The following is a 23,633-nucleotide window of genomic DNA, read 5'->3' on the forward strand; positions in this document are numbered from 1 at the left end:
TTCTTCTTACTTTCGGTTGAAAAAACTTTTTTTAATTTAATTTTTAATCGCTTTAAAATAATACCAGGAAATCCGGCTCTCTCCATGAAGAATTCCCGTATTTGAGTGTTATACGCCACTCACTCAAGTTTTCGATATGTAAAACTTGAGAACAAACCAGTTTTTTCGTTAATTTCTTCGTTACTATAGAAACTATCGTTACTGTACTATCGTTACTTAGAAATTTGGGCTATATATTTGCACATTAGGGGGATGGGGGGGGGAGTAAGATTTTGCGGGCCTGCATGCAAAATGTGTTAGTTACGATTTTTGTGCATATTATGAAGTAAGGATTGTTTTCTGACTTTAAACTACCCAAATACTATACCCCCCCCCTTATGTGCAAATATATAGCCCAAATAATATTTTTCTAACCTATTCTGTCACTTGTCTTACGCTAAGCTGAAAGAAAGGAACGAAGAAACCTGTTTTTTCTCGAGTTTTACTCACTGTAAACTTGAGTGAGTGGGGTATAATACACAAGTACCAAAATTCCTTCCCCCTACGGAAGATAAAAAAAATAAAACTCAAATGAAATTCTCAATTTTGGAAAGCCTTATTTTCCACGGGAGGGTACTTTTGGGGGAAGGGGAGTATTTACTGGGATGGTGGATATTTTCCATTTCCGGGGGTTATTTTCTGTGGGGTATTTTCTTCAGAGAGGGGGGTCTTTTCCGCTGCGAGTTTTTTTTAGGGGAGGGGGTGGTAAACGCCGGGGGAGTATTTTAGGGGGGGGGGTAAACGTCTAGATCCGTTTTGAGTTGAGGGGGAGGGTATAAAGAATATTCTGACAAATTCGCCGGCAAATGCGCTAAATTAAACATAAGGTAAATTAAGACACCCAAAGTTCCAAAGTGTCGACACGCTACTTAGCAGTAAGGCTGACACCCCTATGCCTTCTGAAGATCAGAACATAATATGCAATCTACTGAAAATAAATGAATGTGGATAGACAGATCAATATACATACACTGATATTAATTCCTAAACATAAAGTCTTAATAATTGTTTATTTAAAAAAGTTGAAAGAGTAAACATTTAAAATTTAATTTTTTTTTGCTAAAGTTTAAACTATGTTGTAGTTTTCGGAACGGCTAAGGGGTGTCAGCCCTACTCATGTTAAAAGTCTGCTCGTTTTAGGTTTGACTCGAATGTTTATTGTAAGTTCTGTTCGTTCTGTGTTTCATTAATGTATTAGTGGTGATTTGTATTGGTTTTACGCTTGGAAGATTATTTCACTTTATTTCTACTCGTTTTTGGTTTAATGGATTTCTTTATGTTTCTTTGAAAACTTATTTTAAAAAAAAAGATTTTAAAATTAGGTTCTTTAGATAGAGACTATGGGAGTACTAACTCAATGCTTTACTCGCAAGTTTAAATTTAGATGATTTTACAAATCAAACAGTTCGTTAGGAACGACGCTGCTCAATAGTAACCAGATATGCAACACATACACAGATACATCAAAATCAATAAATCAAACAGTTCGTGGTAATGAACTGTAGTAAGGAGCGACCCGGCTCAATAGTAATTGAAACTCTAAAAGACGGAATGATGATACCAACGGTTACATAAAAAAAGAATCACATTTTAATGCTGATTTTAAATATATAAGTTTCATCAAGTTTAGTCTTACCTATCAAAAGTTACGAGCCTGATAAAATTTGGCTCATTTTAGAAAATAGGGGTAAACACTCCTTAAAATCATAGAATCCTAACGAAAATCACACCATCAGATTCAGCGTATCAGTGAACCCTGCAGTAGAAGTTTCAAGCTCCTATCTACAAAAATGTAGAATTTTGTCTTTTTTTGCCACAAGATAGATGCGTGTTTATTTGTTTGTTTTTTGCTGTTTTTTCCCCAGAGGTGATCATATAGACTCAGTCGTCCTAGAATGTTGTGAGAGTGCTCATTCTAACAGAAATTAAAAGTTCTAGTGCTCTTTATAAATGACCGAAAAATTGGAGGACATCTATGCCCCCTTCCACACTCATTTTTCCCCAAAGTCAACGAATCAAAATTCTGAGATAGCCATTTTATTCAGCATAGTCAAAAAACCTAGTAACTGTGTCTTTGGGGACGACTTACTCCCCAACAGTTCCCGTGGGAGGGCTGTAAGTTACAAACTTTGACCAGTGTTTACACATAGCAATGGTTATTGGGAAGTGTACAGACACTTTCAGGGTCTTTTTTTGGTTGGGGGGTGGGAGCTTTTAGGGGAGGGGGTTAAGCAGGGGCAACTTTCCGTGGAGGAATTTGTCATGGGGGAAGAAAATTTCCATTAAGGGAGGCAGGATTTTTTAGCATTTTTTTAAAGAGCAATGAAAAAATAAACATGAAAAAATTTCTTCAACTGAAAGTAAGGAGCAGCATTAAAACTTTGAGCGAACAGAAATTATTACGCCTATGAGGGCTCATCTCCTCCTAATACCTTGCTCTTTACGCTAAAGTAATTATTATTTAGTAATTTTACTAAGAATAAAACTGTTCATTCGACGGCCTTTTTGATTCAGAGGTCATTCTTAAGGAGTTGGGGCAAAATTTAAGCTTTAGTGTAAAGAGCGAGGTATTAACTAGGGGGAAAATCCCCTCATATACGTAATGAAAACATACGAATTTAGAAGTTCATTACGTAAGTTAATTCGTAATCTATGTATATTTTTACTAATAAAAACGTTTGTAAAATGAAAAGCTCTATTTGCCTTTTCGAGTAACCAAAAAATCGGAGGGTAACTAGGCCTACTCCCCGCTCCTTTTTTCTCAAAATCGACCGATAAAAAGTATGAGAAAGCTATTTAGCCAAAAATAAATAAATTAATATGTAAATTTCGTTTTAATTATTGATGTGCGGAGAGCCAAAATTAAAACATGCATTAATTCAAAAGCGTTCAGAAATTAATTTAAAAAAAAACAAGTTTATTTAACTGAAAGTAAGGAGTGACATTAAAACTTAAAGTGAACAGAAATTACTCCGTATATGAAAGGAGCTGTTTCCTCCTCAACGCCCCGCTCTTTACGCTAAGGTTTTACTTTTTTTAAAAGTAGATTTGATTTTTTTTTTTTTTTAATTTAATACATCTAAAGAATGCTGAATCCAAATATGAAAATCGTTCCATCGGATTCACCGTATCAGAGACCCCGCTGTAGAGGCTTCAAGCTCCTATCTATAATATGCGTTTGGAATTACATTATTATTTTGGAACTATGTATTTTTTGCCAGGAGAAAGATGATTGATGTGTGTTTATTTTTATGGCACTTTGTATCTACGAAGTGACATATAGCGATCGCAAATTCTGTCGGTCGGTCCGCTAGTTTAGGCACTTCCAGGTAAGTTAGGACGATGAAACTTGGCAAGCGTATCAGGAACCAGGTCAGATTAAATTAGAAATTGTCGTTTCGCGTATTCGACCATCTGGGGGGGAGGGAGTGGGGGGCCGGTTAATTCGAAAAAAATAGAAAAAATAAAGTATTTTTAACTTACGAATCGGTGATGGGATCTTAATGAAATTTGATGTTTGGAAGGATATCGTGCCTCAGAGCTTTTATTTTAGATACCGACCAGATCTGGTGACATTTGGTGGAGTTGGGGGGGACGAACAATCTCAGAAAACGGTTAGAGTGGAGGGATCAGGATGAAACTTTGTTGGAAAAATAAGCACAAGTCTTAGATACGTGATTGACATAATTTTAACGGTTTCGCTCTATTTCGGGGATTTGGGGGGAGGGTTAATTATGAAAAATTAGAAAAAATGAGTTATTTTTAACTTACGAAGGAATGATGAGATCTTAATGAAATTTCATATTTAGAAGGACCTCGTAACTCAGACATTATATTTTAAATGCTTACCCGATACAGTGTCATTTGGGGGGAGTTTGGGGGACAGGAAATCTGGGAAAGCGCTTAAAGCAGAGAAATCAGGATGAAACTTGGTTGGAAGGAGAAGCACAAGTCCAAAATACGTGACTGACATAACCGGACCGGATCTGCTCTCTTTGGTGGAGTTGGGGCAGGGGGGGGGAGCGATTTGGACAAATTAGAAAAAATGAGGTATTTGTAATTTACGGATGAGTGATCAGATCTTAATGACATTTGATATTTAGAAGGATCTTGTACTTTAGAGCTCTCCGACCAGATCCGGTGACATTGGGGTGAGTTGGAGGGGAAACCGGAATTCTTGGAAAACGTGAAAACTGAGGTATCTTTATCTTACGACTGGGTGATCGGATCTTAACGAAACTTGATATATAGAAGGACCTTATGTCTCAGATGCTCCATTTTCAATTTGAATTGGATCTGGAGACATAGGGGGTTCGAGGGTGGTCAGGGAGCTGCACAAATTGACTTAATAAAGTCGTTTTTCCCCGATTCGACCATCTGGGGGTCTGAAGGGAGAGGAAAAATTAGAAAAAATGAAGTATTTTTAACGTACGAGTGGGTGATCGGATCTCAATGAATTTTGATATTTAGAATGACCTCGTGACTCAGAGCTCTTATTTTAAATCCCAACCGGCATTACGCCTCTGATTTTCCTTTTAAATCAATCTATTGATTCTTAGAATTTTGCTAGAGGTCATACCATATGAGCTCTTGGCTCTTCTGGTCTCGTCACAAGTGCCATATGAGCTCTTAGCTCTTGTTATATATTTTTTTTTTTTGCTTTTTTCCTGAGGTGTTTGCATCGGTCCTAGTAGATCGGCAGAAAGCTCATTCGAACGGAAATCAAAGTTTTACTGCTCTTTTTGATTGACCAAAATGACTAGAGGACAGCTATCCCCTCTACCCTGAGACCACTCCCTCCAATTCTTCCGATCAAAATTTGGATAACTTTGCTTTTGGTGATGATATATAATAATATATATGTATGTATATATATATATATATATATATATATATATATATATATATATATATATATATATATATATATATATATATATATATATATATATATATATATATATATATATATATATATATATATATGTATATATATATATATATATATATATATATATATATATATAATGCTAACAATTTTAGGATGTTTTCTGGCTTGTCAGGAACAACATGTGGCTTAGAACAGGATCATCCAAACCAGTCAATTAGGAGAAGAGAAGGGAAAACCGAATTGTTTCTTAAAATTGCTGGATTATACAAAGACACAGATGAGGATTATCTTGGGAAAATCCAGTTATCAAAGGTAGATTTCTCTTTGTTTAAATTTTCAGCCAGCTTAAAATCGATTACTTTATCGATTATTTTTTTTTCAAGACTCGTTTTTTTTCTAAAATCGATTTTTTTTTTCAAGACTTCAGCAATTGCTGCATCTGATTCCTTATTTTTAGAAGGAAATTACTGCTTATGAAATTTTGTAGATCAGCAATCAATTTGAAATTTATTCTATTACCTTTTCTAGTTATTTTCATTTAAAAAACAATCGAAAAAGCAAAAATACTCCCCACTTCCCTAAATTTTCAAAATTTCTTTTTCACCAACAAAAGAAAATAAATCCTCCCTCCCCCCTGCTACATTTTTGTGAATTTGAGCAACTAACTTTTGTGAATTTGAATGTATGTTGCCTATATGAACTAAGACAAATATTGATTGAAGTAAATAAAAATAAATGGTTATTCTCGATATTTTTTGATGCAAAAAAAAAACAACACAAACACAAAAAGCTGTTCAGCTTATTACTAGTGGCTAATGGACCAATAGTATAGCTGTATGATTACACTATATCAATATTTATTTACTTTTAATTATGTTTTGGAGGTTCTTAATTTAATTTTATTTTGTTAGTTTTTAATATTTGGTTATTTTGAAGTCATTGGTTGTTTTTTTTTTGTTACCATGCGGAGAGTTGATGGGTTGATTCCAGTATTTAGAAAAAGTGTTAATTATTTATTGTTAAGTGTATAATCCACACACAAGTTATTCTCACTGTGGGTCATTGATTTTATAGTTTAGCAATTTTTTTATTATTATTATTGTAGAGCCTGAACTTGACCAGATTGGATATGTGAGCACATAATTTTGGCACACACCCTCTGTAATACTAGTATCATCAAGTATATTCCTTTTCTTCAGTACTTCATTTTTCTTTTCACTTCTCAAGAATAATTAAAACTAATATGGAAGCTTTAGTTTGAACACTAGGCCTGGTAGGTTTAAGTCTGATTGACTTTTCCCACAACTATTCCCTTTCAATTCAAAAATCAAAACACCCAAACACGGGTGTTTTGACGACCATTTAGCGAAGGATCAGGAAACCTCTTTAAGGAAAAGAAAGAACATGCCTTTTCGACAATTAGTAAAAGGTTATATAAGGCGTTTATAGCGGTAGTAGCAATATGAAATATAGTCGTGACAGAAAAAAAACATCCTGATCAAGTTTATTGAGATATGTTTGTAAATTTCTTTTAGGCGTTAGAGAAAAAAACCTATCCTGATTAAGTTTATTCAGATATGTCTGAAAACTTCATATAGTCTTAATAATAAAAAACATCCTGGTCAATTTTATTAAGATATGTTTGTAAATTTTTTATAGTCGTAACAGAAAAAAATTCCGATCAAATCAAACTTGATTTTATTATTTTTTTCAATGAGGATATTGTTTTCCCTTCTCGGAAAAATGAAGTCCCCTTAAATGAAACTGTTTTTGAAACCTAATTTCTTGGGAATAATACTTGTGTTCCAAAATTGAAGTTTCAATCATTTTTCCTTCTTCCCCTGTGATGTGAAGGTAAAATTTCTATCTTTTCTTAGGACCCACCAGACCCTGCTATTCATTATTGGCGAACTTCATACCAAATATCAAAGATAAACCCTGATTTCCAAAAAAATTACCCTGCACTTAAAAGGAATCATCCTGACCAATCAAACAGCACTAATGGAATAAGAATAGCAGAAGAAAACATTAATAAATCAACCGTTCAGACTATTATGGAAACATTAGAAGAAATTTCTATTCCGGGATTTAAAACGATTTTCGGTGATCGAGCAAAACTACCAAGAAGAATTATGTGGATAGCTGTTTTATTAATATGTGCATTGACATCCGGGTTTCAGGTATGGCTATTAAATTTTTCTTGGTTTGGATTCAAGTAGAGGGAAAGGTAGCTTCACAGTCCAAGATATTATTAAATTTAATAAACTGTTGAAATTATAATTCTTTTTATCAAAAAATGCAATCTAGGTCATTCAATCCGAACAATTCACATAGTTAAGGTAATTCTAGAAAAACAATTCATTCCAAGAAAAAAACTATGTTAGACTACCTTTGTTTTAGTTTGGGCTTTAAACTATTTTTATAGCCCAAATTGATTGATGGAGTACAATTGGATTGAAGTACACTGGGATTTTGGGAGGGTGTCTTTGCTCTGTCAGATATTATCAAATTTAATGTTCTTTTTTACTTGCCATTTTTCAGATACTTCTTCTTTTCTCCTCAACAAATATCTACTTATCACTTAAGTGTAAAAAAGGAGAAAGCAAAAAAGAAAAAAAAATAAGCCATTAAAATTTAATGATTAAGATTTTTGCTCTAGTTTCCTAATTGTTTGAAGGAAATAACGTCTAGGTAAATATATTGCCATTTTTGAAATAATTAATACTTTTCTATTAATTTTTGACAACCTTGAAACTGGCGACAGCTTTGCAACTACTGTCTTTGCTTAATTTTTGCACATAGTCTATTTCTTTGAAGCTGGTCACAATGTTGAAAATTAAAAATTAACAGAAAACGGAATTTGATGCAAATGTATGACCTTGTTTTTCCCTTTTTTGTAATGAATATTTACTGGCCAACGTAAAAAATTTATTAGATTCTAATATGCATGGAAACCTTGTTTTCCTGCTGTTACAGGGCTACGTTTCTAAAGCGTGATTTTAATAGAAACTAATGTTAAAGTGTTCTTTAAGCTATTTTTAGTCTTTACTAGCTGTTAGGGTGGCGCTTCGCGCCACCCCAACACCTAGTTGGTGGAGGCGCTTCGCCCCCCCCCCCAAGCCCCCCCATGCACGTAAGTCGTTACGCGCCATTGTAGTTGTGTCCCTGTGTCCCACCTGTGAATATAGATAGATATATATATATTTTTAACTACGTAAAACTTAAGAATATACAACATTCTTGGCTGTCCCATTGTCTGTGCATATAAATAGATTGTCAGGTTTACCGACTCTTGAACATGCAACATATAATTGTCCATGGGAAAAACAATCTGTATTCAGATCTATACCTCATTATTCTAATGATTGCCATTGAGCTTTGTTGATGGTGATTGCTAATCGAACATTCCCTGTGTCCCCGTCGTCATTTATATAACCCCCTGTGCCCCCCGGCGTCCCCGTTGTTGTTGTTTCCCTGTATCCCGGTCGTCATTTGTGTCCCGGTGTCCCAGTCTGTAATTTCTCTTTGAGTGTCGCGGTCGTCATTTATAATCCCTGTGTCCCGGTCGTCATTTTTGTCGCGGTCGTCATTTGTGTTCCGGTGTCCCGGTCTGTAATTTCTCTTTGAGTGTCCTGGTCGTCATTTATATTCCCTGTGTCCCGGTCGTCATTTGTGTCCCGGTGCTTTGTTGATGGTAATTGCTAATCGAACATTCCTTGTGTCCCGGTCGCTTTCTCTTTTAGTGTCCCGGTCGTCATTTATATTCCCTGTGTCCCAATGTCCCGGTCTGTAATTTCGTCAGTCGACAAACATGACGTCAGGCGACACACAAACATGACATCACTCGACAGACACACAGACGACTTATTTTTATATATATAGATTTACTTAAATTGGATTTGATAAACTACATAACAACGTTAATTTGCCTTTGATGAAAGATTCCATAGCTTCATTAGATTCTAGCATTGTGCATTAGTGTAAATGTCAACATTTTTCGAATAGGTATTTGATTTTTAGGTATTCGATAGGTATCTGATAGGTATCAGAAGAGAAAAAATGGCAACAAAGATAATATCATACAACTTTTTAATGTCACTAAAATATCATTTGAATGGACTACTGATGAAATGTGTAATAACCAGATAGCGCGATATATGTCAAAATGTGATAACAGATAGCAGAATTTAGAAAAAAAAATGTTGGGTTTTATTTGTACCCTGAAGCTGCTCGTAATGATGGTTTTATTGAATGGTTCAAAATTCAAATTTTTTTCAACCGATAAAATAACTTGGTTAAACAATATTTATTAAATGATCCTAGGCTTAAGACTGATAACTTTATTATTAGGTTTATTAGGATCAAATGTTCTGAACGAGCTTGCTTGTTCAATAGACGACATTCATGAAAACTTTTTTGAATAAACTGAAAAGAGAGTGCAGAAGCATCAGATTTATCGGGTACCATGAACTGACCAGGACTTATATTAATAGACTTATAGTAGTAAAACTAAATATTTACTGATTGGCCTAATATATAAAGAGGTTCATGCTATCTAATTTGATTATAATCTTTCAAGGGGTGCTGGAGGTAGTAATCTACTATCTGAACCTTAGATCGAAAGCAGGACCTGCATTCTGATAATTTTGGTCTCCAACATATTTAAAGACATTTAACAAAGGGAGGCTGATTGCTAATTTTGTTGCTCACCAAATGAATAAAGTAACTCAGATGGGATGACCTTATTTCCATCTAATGGCTGCAGAGTAAGAATAATATCAGCTCTGTTATGCAAATAGAACAACAATTCTCCTTAATACTAAAGGATTGGTTTTAGTTGGAAGAAAACAAGGAGCAAATCTTCTTTCATTTATTACCTCCACCCTCCCTCTCCTTACAAGAACGAAAAACTTAAGGTCTAAGGAATAAAACGCACATTTTTCCTGGTAAGTATTGATGGCTGCTCTATATCCTACATAGGAGACATCATCATGTCATATATTTTTTTTTTATAATCTTTAAGAGGGCCTTAGGATTATGAAGCTTTCATCCCAGCTCTGGATGTGTTTCAGCCAGAACTAGCCAGCTACTACTCAAAGTTTGCTACCCTACCAGTGGGGTCAATTAGGATGGGGGACATTGCCCCTCAGGATTTTTTACCCCCCCCCCCCTCTAGATTTTGGAAAATACCTTTTTTTATTACTTTTATTGATTTTTTTATATATTGAATAAAATTGAAGAAGCAACAAATCCCCCCAGGTTTAAAAACTATATTTTTGCCCCTCCCTCTAATTTCTATGAATTGATGCCACTGCGACTACCAAAAGCCCGATTGTAGTGAGAAGCATGTAATAATAGTAGGTCAATATGTCAGCGAAAAACCTAGAATCACATAGATTTCCCGTGGGGAAAACGGTTAAGCTTTGTTTTGCATTCTAGAGGCTATTGTCACTTTCGTAGGATTCAAATTTCTGCGTGCTAATTTTTGCCAACTAATTGATGAATTGTGGGCGAAATTCAATCAAAATATTCTGATCAAGTTGAGTGGATTTCTATGATAACTTAACTTAATTGGAAGTTTTTCGAAAAGTTTCCAGAAACATTGGAAAATTTTCTAAATTTAAATTTAGATTTAGATTTTTCTAAATTTTCTCTAAAATTATAATTTTAATCAGAAAGTTTTTGTCATATAGTATGTATCTTTAGTCTAATAATATAGTTAAATACAAAGCAGTCAAGTACGAAAGTCAAAATTAGATTGAAGACTTTCCCCCCATAAAATTTCTTATACCCGCAAAAAAAGGTATAGAGATCACTTAATATAACAATATTTGATTTTTAAAGTATTCTATGATTGCTGAATATACCCAGTGCCTCAAAATTTTGTTTCTTTCCAGGTTCAAGATCGAGTTTTTTATTACCTCTCCTTCCCCGTTGATGTAAGTGTTCGGGTTACTCGGAACTCAACACTCCGATTTCCTACAATAACGATTTGCAATAAAAATGAATTTAACATGTCGAAGGTAATGAGTTTGCGAAAGGAGATGTACAATTTGAAAAATGAAGCTCCAATCCTTGGTATTCCAGGAGTTGATTGGAATATTTCAGAATTAGTAGGATTTAAGCGAATGAATGCTAAACAACTCTGGAATGAAATTAGTCATGACATCAATGTTATGGCATTAGAGGTAAGATACAGAATATGATGGCACAAAAAGTGGGAAAAGATAAAAAACACGGCACTGGACTTCAAAGACCCTACCGGAAGTGTTGTTCTCTGTTTCGTGGCATTTCAGCCAAAAATTTCAATTGGGATGTGTGGGCTAGCCATCCTGTAATTTCACACATTCTTCCTGTTTACCTTCCCCTAATTTTCTATGTACTAGTTCAGAGCGGAGTGGACTCTGGCTGAGCTTACAGTGTTACGCAACTGACCCTCATATAAACAAATTGAAAAACTGAAATATCTCCCTGGATTGTGGAACGGTGCTGGCCCGGCCTCATTCCTCTGCTGCTTACCCAAAACTTTTATGGCGCTTTAAGCATACTTTTTGTTACAATTTAATGGCCAATATGTTTGTACAGCCGTTTTCAGTTAATTGGGAAAAAAGTCAAGTTTTAGCGTTGGCCTACAGATCAGGGTATTGAGGAAACAGCACCCCCTCCCATGTATGGAACAATTTATTTTTGTTTCAACTTCCAATTTCACTCCTTACCTTCATTTGAAAACATTTATTATTTTTTTTAAACTGATCGCTGTTCCAGTCCTACTCGAGTCTTTCTAAGATATAATGGGGGCGCAGGACCCCCTCTCCCGCTTGCTGTTAGATTTTATATGCAATTATTTGCGAATTGATGGTGGCGTTCAACTTCGTCTGAGGATTAAGACGATATACCTGACCGGTGTTTTTTTTTTTATAGAAACAAGTGACCAAGTGATCAAGCGAAATTCGAGCAAATAAAGAAAAGCGAATTCGCTAGGGCAAGCGTGGAACTGAGTTCACTTTGTAAAGTTGTGAAACTAATGGATCCAACACACTTGAAATAAGCTAATGAATCCTTATGAGGCTTCAAGCCCCCCACTCCCAAAAAGGTCAATCAACCCTGCTCAATAGCAGCTGATGTACAATCATACAATCATGGTTCAAATATATTAAATACAATATATTACATACATAATTGTATATACAAAATAGATATAATTTTGTCTAGCCTCAAATTAACCAGCATAGTTAAATCAAGTTTTAGCATATTAATCATTCATTTTAAATGGACGATGTAGCTCTTTAAGAACAGTTACGCCACCACACTGTACTGCTACCTCTAAAATTGGGTAGCACAGTCAATAATTTTTCAATAATTTAAATTGATAGCCAGTCCCGAAATGTTTGCTTGCTGTTTGCTTTTCTTTGGTCCACGATTGTTGTTTTGAACCATGATTGTTCAAAACAACACACGATTGTTGTTGATGATAGAAATGCTACTTTACTGTGGTATTATTTTTAGGTATTAGGAATTATTTCTGTGGCCACCGTGCAGTATTATTACCTCTGAAGTTTAGAAACACACTATATAATATTTCGATGATTTGAAATAATGGCCGGTCTCGATAGAATTTCGCTTTTTTTGTCACAATTAATGATTTGTGCTATAAAATGGTAGAAAACGCTACCTTGCTGTGGCAATATTTACTAAGTGTACTAGAATCTTCAATTTCAATTGAAACAAGTTCTGTCTTGTTATTAATGGACAACTTGTTCGAACACCACCACCAATAGAATAAAAGAAAGCACGCATCTATGATCATTCGTCCAGAAAGAAATGTATTCTTTTAGGAAAATTAGGAAAAAGTTAAGAATCTAAAACATTCTATGGTGTAATTTTGACGGTGATCATCACCTTGAAGGTGTATTCTTCTTTTTTGAAAATCATGTGAACTTCCTTAGGCTTGTAAATTTTGGTGTGCAACTTTAACGTGATTTTGAGAGAGAGACAGAAGTTTGTTATTAAATGCAAGACAATACAAAATACAATTCAAAATTGAATCACAATACACTTATTCCCCCTCGAAAGGTTCCATGGCCAGGGATACAAGAGGGATAAAAAAATACAAGCAACAACTACAATATAAGCAATGTATATAAGGGGAATATCGTATAAGCAACAACTACAAAAAAAATTAGAGAGCATGCCTGAAGCCTGGGAGTCAAGCGTAGAGAAGATAACCACACACCATGAACAGAACACAGGGGACATCAACTCCTCAGAGGAGAAAAAAAATGTTATTCTATTTTATTCTTTATTGAAAAATCCTTAAGACACCTTTTAAAAGTTTCAAACGAGTGGCATCTCTGTACTGAAGAAGGTAGTGAATTCCAGACGCATTGACAAGCAACGAGGGGATTGAAATCTGATCGAATAGTAGGGGTGGGCGGAATGTAGATATCATTTGAAGAATGAAGGTTATATGGAGCTAAATCAGAAATAAACATAGGAGTTTTCCGAAGATATTTTGGAAGATTGCCGTGAAGCTGATGAAAGACAAAAGAAGCACAAGAAATAATGTAAATAGACTGTAGACTTAAGAGCGCTGTTGGTGAGGTACGGTTGGTGTCCATAACCAGACGCCGTGCTTTATTATATATGCCAGAAAGTGAACGCAGCGTAGACGGAAAAGTAGACATCCATACAATGGGGCAATAAGAAACATATGACTGGACAAGACAGAAAAAAGAAGTTTCCGAATAGATCCAGGAAATGCGTGTCTTCGAATGATACCCAAACTCCGTGACATTTTAACTTTAACGACACCTTAACCTTAAGTAGGATATTGTCCCTTGTAGCTCTTGCGCATCTCCCCCTTTACTGCCGGTAAGCTTATGAATGTAAAACCCCAAGGTAGTAATTTTTTTTTGTTTTAAGTTTCAACTTTGCTCTGTATTTTCATCAGATTTTTTTTAATTAATACAGAACCATAATCATTTTTTTTAAGTTTGAAAATCTAAATTGGTGAAAAGTTCAGATTTTCATTCGATAGAGTTTTGAAAGCAAAAGCGAAAAAGCCTTGTATTTTTTCAAATGTCCCAAAGCTTTGTATTTGGCGTGTTTTTGGTGCTATGAGCGGGACTGAGACCACCTCCCTCTGTGGTAATAGCCAAAAAAGCGTCATAAACTTAAAAATTCTCCAAAGTTTTGTATTTTGTATTTTTGGCGTTCTAGAGAGGGAATGAAGCCCATCTCTATCGTGATTGAGTGTTTTTGCACTGCTTTGCTCTGCGGAAAAGACACATGTTATCTTAGAATTTCATATAAAATCGCTACTCCGCAATTAAAATTCTTACGACAAATGTCTTATGTTTAATTTGTTTTCATTGGTTTGTAAACAATTTGTCTGTATCAGAGGCGGTCTTACTAGTGCACCAGGGCATGTGCAGCCACCACTGCTTTAATGGCAAACCCAAACCGGTTTCAACCGGATTCAACCGGTTTTTCCGTGAGGCTCCTCGCGAAGTCCGCTCACGTGATATTAATTTGGAACACATTTAGTCCTTTTAGCGTGGGACCCCGGTAGGCGTGGGCCTTGTGTCATTAAATCACTTGCCCCTCTCCCCAAAGGCTGGGATTGGTCTTTATTGTTGATATTTGATTTTCTTATATCGAAGTTGGTAATATTAAAAAAGTAACTTTTTTTTTTCTATTTTAGTGTTGGTTTGGTAGAAATATCTCATGTTCCGAGCGTGGCAAATGGAAAAAGATTTATACTTATCAAGGGGTGTGCTACTCATATAAATTGCGTAAGTAGCTCCATAAAATGAGCTTATTAATTTAATAATAAACCAGGAATTGCTTTATAAGCTATATAGGATGTTTATATATTTATAAAACCACTTGTGGTTCCCGACTTGACGCAATTTTCGGCATTTACATATCAAGGAGAGGAAAGTCAAGTTCGTCTTAACCAAATAAATAAACAATATCATATGGTGTTAATTACTTACATCTTTAAAAGTGTATTCAATTCTCCATATTCAAACTGGTGGCCTGAGTTTACCCCCCTGGCTTTAACCCCCCAGTAAAATACCCCCTCCCCAGTGGAAAATACCTCCCGCCCCCCTGTTACAAATATATCTCCTCAGAAAATAACTGTTAAATACCCCCCCCTCCAGGAAAATAGCCCCCGTTGAAAATAAGGGTATCCAATTTTGAGAATTTTATTTCAGCTTTGCTTTTTTTTGCAGGGGAAAAAAATTCTGGCAGTTTTTATTAACGCCTCGACGTTATGCTGTGTAAACTAAAGATAAAACTGGTTTCTTTGTTTGTTTCTTTCAGCTTAGTGTGAGACAAGACAAAGACAAGTGACAGAATAGATGGGAAATATATAATTTGGGCGGGGGTAGTAAAGTTTTTGGACAGTTTGAAGTCAGAAAACAATTCTTACTTCATAACATGCAGAAAAGTTGTACCTTTAACATTTTAGATGCAGACCCGCTATACTTTACCCCCCCCCCACTTAATCTGCAAATATATTGCCCATATTTGTTTTTAAAGTAACGAAGAAACTAACAAAGAAACCAGTTAGTTCCCGAGTTTTAAACATGGTAAACTGGAGTGAGTGTCGTATAATACACATACTGGGGTTTTTCATAGAGAGAGAGAGAGCCAGATTTCCCGGAATTATTTAAGGCAGGATTGGCTCTCAAGGAATCTTCCTTTACCTCTCATGTTAAACATTTGGAGTTTGCCTGACGTCCCCAAATTAGTGATTTCGGCGGTTTTCATGTTAACAGATATAAAAAAATCTGGTAAACATTTTCATCTAATCAAATTTTAAGGCCGACAATTATTTTTTTTATAGTTCCAAAGTAATTATAAAACCTATTTTGGTTTTGTATTCTAAATTGCTACACTTGATATTGTTGTTATTGGACATCGAAAAATAGAGCAAAAAAATTATATTCAACAATCTGAAACTTATTTCTATAATATATACTTGCTGGCTGCAGTCCCTTCGAATACTTTACATATTTGTGTCAATTCAATTTGTGTCAAGTCAAATATTCCCTTCAAAAGACTAGATGCAGCTGTAATAGGAGCGCGTGAGAATGCATAAATTAGACCAAGGGACTAACCACTCGGAATGCTCTTGATGGATTCAGTGAAGCATTATTTAGCTGTAACCGGTTTAAACATAGTCTGGAGAATAAGTAGCATGCAGACACCATTCTGCCGGTTAATAAATATATATATATATATAAATTATATTGTATAAATAATTACAAAAAGAACTGCTAAGGATAACCTGCACCTAATCGTAATTTTGAGTGATAAGCCCCTTGAGTTCAACCTTCTCATGTTTATCTAGTTAAAGCGACGGAGAAAACTGATAACTTTGTCTTTGACCAAGTTGCCGCCCCTGAAAAGAATTGACTAGGGAGTAAAATGTTTGGATATCTGCTAGGCCTTAAAAACGATCAGAAATCAAATTAAAAACAAGTTTTTTTCAACTAAAAGTAAGGAACAACATCAAAACTTAATACGAACAGAAATTATTACGTATATGAAAATATTTGTCCTCTCCATAAGAACTCACTCTTTACGCTAAGGTTTTGGCTTTTCGTCCTAGTTCTTAAAGAACGATTCCTGGAACACAATGGCCGTTAATTACAATAACAAGCTTTGTTTTAAAACTGCAATAAAAACTTTAGCGTAAAGAGCGAGGTCTTGAAGAGGAGGCCTCTTTTAATTTTTGTTCGTCTTAAGTTTTGATGTTAATCCATACTGTCAGTTAAAGAAAATTGTTTTTTCTTTTAATTTATTTTCTGATCGTTTTTGAATAACACCGGGAAATCCAGTTCTCTCAATGAAGAATTCTGGTACTTGTTGTATTATACGGCACTCACTCAAGTTTTTGATGTGTAAAACTCGAGAATAAACTGGTTTCTCCGTTAGTTTCTTCGTTACTTTTGAAAGAAATTTGGGCCATGTGTTTGCACATTATGGAGGAGGGGGTAAAGTATAGTGGGTCTGCATGCAAACTGTTTTAGCTACAATTAATCTGCATATTGTGAACTAAGGATTGTTTGTGACTTCAAACTGTCCAAATACATTACTCTCTGTCCTTAAGTGCAAATACATACCCCAAATTATATATTTTTCATCTACTCTGTCATTTGTAGAAACCGGTTTGTAATAACATTCCTTCCCAAAACGAAAAAAAAAATAGCTCAAATAAAATTTTCAAATTTGAAAACCCTTATTTTCTACGGGGGGAGGGGTATTCTCACGAGGGGTGTTTACCAGGAGTGTTTTCTGTGAGGCTATTTTCTATTGGGGTTATTTTTTGGGTGTTATTTTCTGGGGGGAGTTTCGGGGTTTGTTTTCAGTGGGGGGTATTTTACGGGTGCTAAACGCTGGAGAGAAGATACACGCCTAGAGCCATTTACCGAATTTCGTTGTTGCTATTTATTAATAAACGCATTTTTGACTGTATAATCAGAACTTATATAATAAGAAATTACTTCGATTGTTTTAGCGTTAATATTTTTTTCTCGTTCTTTTTTCTCTTTTTAGTTGTAATTTTGTCTTGTAAGATATTCAGCACAACTTTCTTTTATAAATTAGTGAGGCCCGAGAGCTATCTTTTTGTTTCCTTATTTAGTTTTTCTAACTAGAAAAAAGAGTTAAGAACATCATTTCAAATTGGCTTAAAGCCAATTTGATATGACCTTTAAATTGGCTTAATTTAATTCATTTTGACATGGGGAGGATATTTACTAGTTTTTGTGGGAGTGTACCTATTCACCCTAATATTTCTTAGCAATTCAAAAGAAATTTTGGAATGACAAATTTGTTTTGTAACAGATTTTTTGTCAGAAAATTTTTAGAGCCTTTTTATTTGAGCTTTTGGATAAGTTTACAACTAATCAAATTACGGAATATGGGCTTAAATCAGCTAAGTGAATCAAAAATATTATAGTCTTTAAAGGGACTCACATATAAATATTCTACTTGCTTAGCAAGGTCACTGTCCTCTGTAATAAAATATTGATAGTTCTCAATGTTGCTTGCTATTATCATTTGACAAAAATTATTTCTTATATTTAGTCTCGGGTTGTTCAGAAAATCATATTTAAAGTTAATAGTAGGCAATACTATAAATATGAGGTGGCTATATCCCTTTCAACCCCTTTCTCTTTACGCTGTTTTAATTCTGTATTTTGATAAATGAGGGTCTTTTAGATATTGTTGCTTTACATTAGAAAATAAAATTTTGCAATTTAAAAGGGAAGCTATCGCATTCGCACCCATCAAACTCCTACTCTTTACGCTTAAGCTCAACGATTTATTCTTATGATTTGATATTTCAAAATTAAAATTTCCAGTTAAAAAATGCCGTTTCAACAGTAAGAGAGGCGGTAACGGTTCTAGGCTTCATAGTCTAGGAGGGCAAGATACCTTAATAGGAGTGTAAAAATATAAAATAAAAGAAATTTAATATTAGATGCCAAAAAAACTGGAGGCGGGCATCTACCCCCTTGCCCCAGCCTAGAGTCGTCACTGAAGGGAAGATATTCTACTTTTCAGCACCCATTGAATTATCAGTACAAATTAATTTTTCCAAACGAAGAGGATTCATGGGTTAAGTTTCTCCTTTCATGTACATTTGAATGCCCTTTCATGGGTAGTTTAATTTCTTAAGCCTAAAAATATACTTCCAAGTTTTAGATAACGAAATACAACAACATGTATAAAACGTTAGTCAAACAGTTCGTGGTAACGAACTAGTAAGGAGCGACCCGGCTCAATAGTAACCAAAACTCTAAAAAATTGAATTTTGATATCAATAGCTACATCAAAAGAATTGCATTTTAATGCTGATTTTAAATATATAAGTTTCATCAAGTTTAGTTGATGAGTTTAGTACCCATCAAAAGTTACGAGCCTGAGAAAATTTGTCTTATTTAAGAAAATAGGGGGACACTCCCCCTAAAAGTTGTAGAATCTTAACGAAAACGACACCATAAGATTCAGCGTATCAGAGAACCCTACTGTAGAAGTTTCAAGCTCCTGTCTACAAAAATGTGGAATTTTGTATTTTTTGCCAGAAGACAAATCACGGGTGTGTGTTTATTTATTTTTTTTTTTTTTTTTCAGGGGTCTTCGTATCGACCAAGTGGTCCTAGAATGTCGCAAGAGGGCTCATTCTAACGGAAATGAAAAGTTCTAGTGCCCTTTTTAAGTGACCAAAAAAATTGGCGGGCATCTAGGCCCCCTCCCACGCTCATTTTTTACCCAAAGTCAACGGATCAATATTTTGAGATAGCCATTTTGTTCAGCATAGTCAAAAATCATAATAAATATGTCTTTGGGGATGACTTACTCCCCCACAATCCCTAGGGGAGGGGCTGTAAGTTACAAACTTTGACCAGTGTTAACATATAGTAATGGTTATTGGGAAGTGTAGAGACGTTTTCAGGGGGATTTTATTTTGTTTGGGGGTGGGGCTGAGGGGAGGGGGCTATGTTGGAGGATATTTCCTTGGAGGAATCTGTCATGGTGGAAGAAAAATTCAATGAAAAGAGCGCAGGATTTTCTAGCATTACTATAAGAAAACAATGAAAAATAAACATGAAAACGTTTTTTCATGTGAATTTTTGGTGATTACTTATTAATAAAGATTTCATAGGTGTGATAGAACTTGCTGGTAATGTAAGGTTTTGTGAACTGCCGATATGACTTCAGCTTGCCCATCCTTAATTACAAAACTGGCTACCCCTCCCCCCCTAGAGAAGAATCTACGTACAGCCATGTACATATATACTTTTCCTTTAAAATCCGTACAATTACAACCTTTCACTTAATTAAATAAAAAAAACTAATTTTTTTAGCTGAAAGTAAGGAGCGACATTAAAACTTAAAACGAACAGAAATTACTCCGTATATGAAATGGGTTTTCCCCTCCGAAATCCCTCGCTCTTTACGCTAAAGCTTGACCCTTTGCCACAATTCTACTTTTTAAAACAATCAAAAGCTTTAGCGTAAAGAGCGAGGGATTTCGGAGGGGAAAACCCATTTCATATACGGAGTAATTTCTGTTCGTTTTAAGTTTTAATGTCGCTCCTTACTTTCAGCTAAAAAAATTAGTTTTTTTTATTTAATTAAGTGAAAGGTTGTAATTGTACGGATTTTAAAGGAAAAGTATATATGTACATGGCTGTACGTAGATTCTTCTCTAGGGGGGGAGGGGTAGCCAGTTTTGTAATTAAGGATGGGCAAGCTGAAGTCATATCGGCAGTTCACAAAACCTTACATTACCAGCAAGCTCTATCATACCTATGAAATCTTTATTAATAAATAATCACCAAAAATCAGAAGTCCTCAATAAGCTTCTTGGATTAGAGCCAAATCTTTCCAAGACTTTGTAGATAATTGCTTCTTGTTTGACTTTTATTCTTTCATTCCAGCTATCAACTACTATCAACCGTATACTTTTATCAACTGCTTTTATAGCAATCTAACTTTTTGCAACTGCTTTTTCAACCATCTTCTTTTTAAGCCATATCTAGTGTAAATTTGAAGTTCTGAGGGGGGGTCATCTGCCCCGACCCCTCCCCCCCCTCCGTATGACTGTATATTTTCGTGTTTTTTTTTTTTTAATCGTAACTTTCCCAATTTGACTTTTATTACAGGTCACTCTTTTGTCAACCGTCTGCATTTTATCAATTGCTTTTTCAACCAACTACTTTTTTCGGCAATATCTAGTATAAATTTGAAATCTAGAGGGAGGACATTTGCCCCCCTCCTCCTTGCAAACATGCGTTTTTTCCCCCTACCTGAACTTCCTAGTTTGACTGTTTATAGACGACTCTTTTGTCAGCCGTCCACCTTTTATCAACTGCTGTTTTGGACATCTACCCTTTTTCATCTACTTTTTCAAGCATCTGCTTTTTCGGCCATATCTAGTATAAATTTGAAATTCTAGGGGGGTATCTGCGCCCTCTCCTCCTCCGTACGCCCATGTATATTATCTTTTTTGAAATCTGAACTTTCCCAGTTCGATTTTAATCATAGATGACTCTTTTGTCAACCGTCTACCTTTTATCAACTGCTTTTTAGCTATATAGCTTTTTTCAACTACTTTTAGCCATCTAACATTTCTTCAGCTGCTTTTTCAGCCATCTACTTTTTCAGCCATATCTGTTCTTAATTTGAGATTCTAGAGGGGTATCTGTCCCTCCCCCTCCTCCGCATACGCCCGTGTATAATATCCCTTTTTGTTAAATTTGAACTTTCACAATGTGATTATTGTTATAGATGACTTTTTTGTAAACCTTCAACCTTTTATTAGCTGCTTTTTTTAGCCATCTACCTTTTATCAACTGCTTTTTCAACCATCTAGTTTTTCAGCCATATCTAGTGTAAATTTTAAATCTAAAGGGGGACATCTGCCCCCCCCCTTCTACGTACAAGCATTTATATTTTCTCTTTCCTCTATATGAACTTCCCAATTTGATTTTTATTGTAGATGACCCTTCAGTTAGACTTTCTGGCATGTTTAACAATTTCTACTTAAAGCTCGAAGAGAAGGAAAAGAGTCTCTATAATCTTGATGATGGCTGGAAGCTGTTGGTACACGACTCGAGAGACTCGGCTTTAATCGGGATCCGAACCCATGGAAGTACCGTTTACCGTGGCTGGGGAAAAGACATGAGAATTTATGTTCGATCGGTAATTAGTTAGTTTATTTTAAATCTTGACTAATCATTTAAACATTTGTATTAATTAATTTTTAAATCAAGTCATTTGAATGGCTGAACTCACTTTGTCCTTTATTCAGGTTCTTTGTTGACCATCCTATAGTCTAATTGGTAATTAGTTAATTGTTTTAAACCTAGAAATCCTTTGTAAACCCAATATAAACCCCTTTTCCTTAGGGTTTCTTGAACCACCAGGGAAGGTTGGGGTCTGAATTAGTCAGATACACTTTAAAAAATAACGTTTCTATTTAAGGACACAATTAACATTACCTCCCTCAAGTGCTTTATAGAAGGGCTTGAAAAAACTTGTTTTTCTTATCTAATTTCTGACTTTTTTAAATAATGCGGGGAAATCTGACACCCCCTTCAGATAAAAATTCTTCTTTTCCCTGAAAAACTTCTCCATGGAAAGATCGTTCCACGCAACCCCCAACCTTTGACCCCCTCAACAAAATGTCAATGCCAATACTCTGCTCCATAGTTGTGTATTCGGCTGAAAGTTAAAGTTTAAATAAAAATTAAAGACGACCTAAATAAAAAATGAAGTTAATAAAAATTAAATACCAATACTGTACATCCTTAATAGTTTCTGATTTAAACGATGTTCAACTTTCGAAACTTTGACTTTCAGCCGAATATACAACTAAGGAGTACAATCTAGAAAAAGGCAAGTCCCATAATGTAGGGGACTCCCAACGAGCAAAAATTAATAATAGATGCATGAATATATAATAAATAATAATGATTGATATTTTAAAATTCAATGAAGAGGTGAAAAATCAGCAAAAAATAAGCTAAAAATGTAGCACCAAACAACTTAAAAAGACATGGTTTTCCTTTTGAATTTGTAGGGCAAAACAGTAAGGAGGAAGTGGTGTTAGTAGTAGTGGAGAGCTAACAGATTCTTGATGTTTGAATTTTTACGGACGAAAAGTGTTGCCAAATTGAACAAATTAGTTTCGGTTTTTATCTTCAAGGATCGGCATGGCAACACTGACGAAAATGTGAAACTGCCCAAAAACCTTGTAATAGCCGGTTAATCTGTGGCTGTAAAATTTATTTTTGAAAGTTATAAGATCTATTTTTCATGATTTTATGACATATTTTTTCCGGCTGCTGATTTAATTGCTGGACATGATTTCCTAGTAGGATTGCATTTCAGTTTTTATTTCAGTAATTGGTAATGAGTATTATTTTATTTTTCAGTTCAAAACATTAAATACAAAGTCAAGACCATGCATTTTAAAAGAAGACTATAGTTGGTCAGAATGTGTTGCCAAATGTTTTGTAGTGGCTCTAGCAGCAAAAGCACCTTGCAAACTTCCTTACATGGACGGTAAAGTCTTTTTAATTTAAATCTTTTTTTTTCGTAAACACGTTCTAAGACAACACTGGCTATACGAGACATTTGAAACCTAGAAAGGAAAGGATATAATACATGAAAATATAATCAAATCGGTGGAAAAAGGGGAATTGTCAGCCAGGAGCAAAATATGAAGACGAAAATCCGGCAAATATTTGGACAAGGACCTCCGCCAAGTCGTCTTCAGTGCTGAAAAAAAAAACTAAAAAAACAACAACAACAAAATATAACCTTTCGAAGTGAATTGTGCAAGAGGAGAAAAGATACTGCGAAAAGAATATACTCTAGTTTTCTCACATATATAATCCTTATACATACCTAATGCAAATACTTAAAATATATATAATCCTCGTTTTCTCACCTATTTTATTTTATTTTTCATTTATTATATCCTCTCCTTCCTTCGTTTCCTGCATCTTTTTTGTGCTTCTATTCTCTCTTTGCTTTTTTCCAAAAAATTGCATTTTAAACTTGTTTTAAGGAGGGGTTTTTGAAAACACCAATTACGCGTTGTTCTCGAACAATTATCCTCATTTCTGGCCCAGTTTATGAATTTTTAAACCAAAAGAGGACAGGTTATCCC

The 23,633-nt window shown here is 34.9% G+C and overlaps 1 protein-coding gene across 1 annotated transcript in view; it reads left to right on the forward strand.

The window, feature by feature from the left end:
* Positions 1–5,082: 5,082 nt before the first annotated feature.
* LOC136040706 (acid-sensing ion channel 2-like) overlaps positions 5,083–23,633 on the forward strand; it is a gene marked incomplete at its 5' end in the record, with an annotated part of 46,601 nt that continues 28,050 nt past the window's right edge. Inside the window, 6 exon segments of the mRNA XM_065725008.1 lie at positions 5,083–5,242; positions 6,808–7,110; positions 10,828–11,118; positions 14,634–14,724; positions 21,456–21,658; positions 22,894–23,023. Of these exon segments, the coding sequence (XP_065581080.1) occupies positions 5,083–5,242; positions 6,808–7,110; positions 10,828–11,118; positions 14,634–14,724; positions 21,456–21,658; positions 22,894–23,023 (1,178 nt within the window).

Source organism: Artemia franciscana, chromosome 21 (assembly GCF_032884065.1).
Source record: "Artemia franciscana chromosome 21, ASM3288406v1, whole genome shotgun sequence".
Classification (NCBI taxonomy): domain Eukaryota; kingdom Metazoa; phylum Arthropoda; class Branchiopoda; order Anostraca; family Artemiidae; genus Artemia; species Artemia franciscana.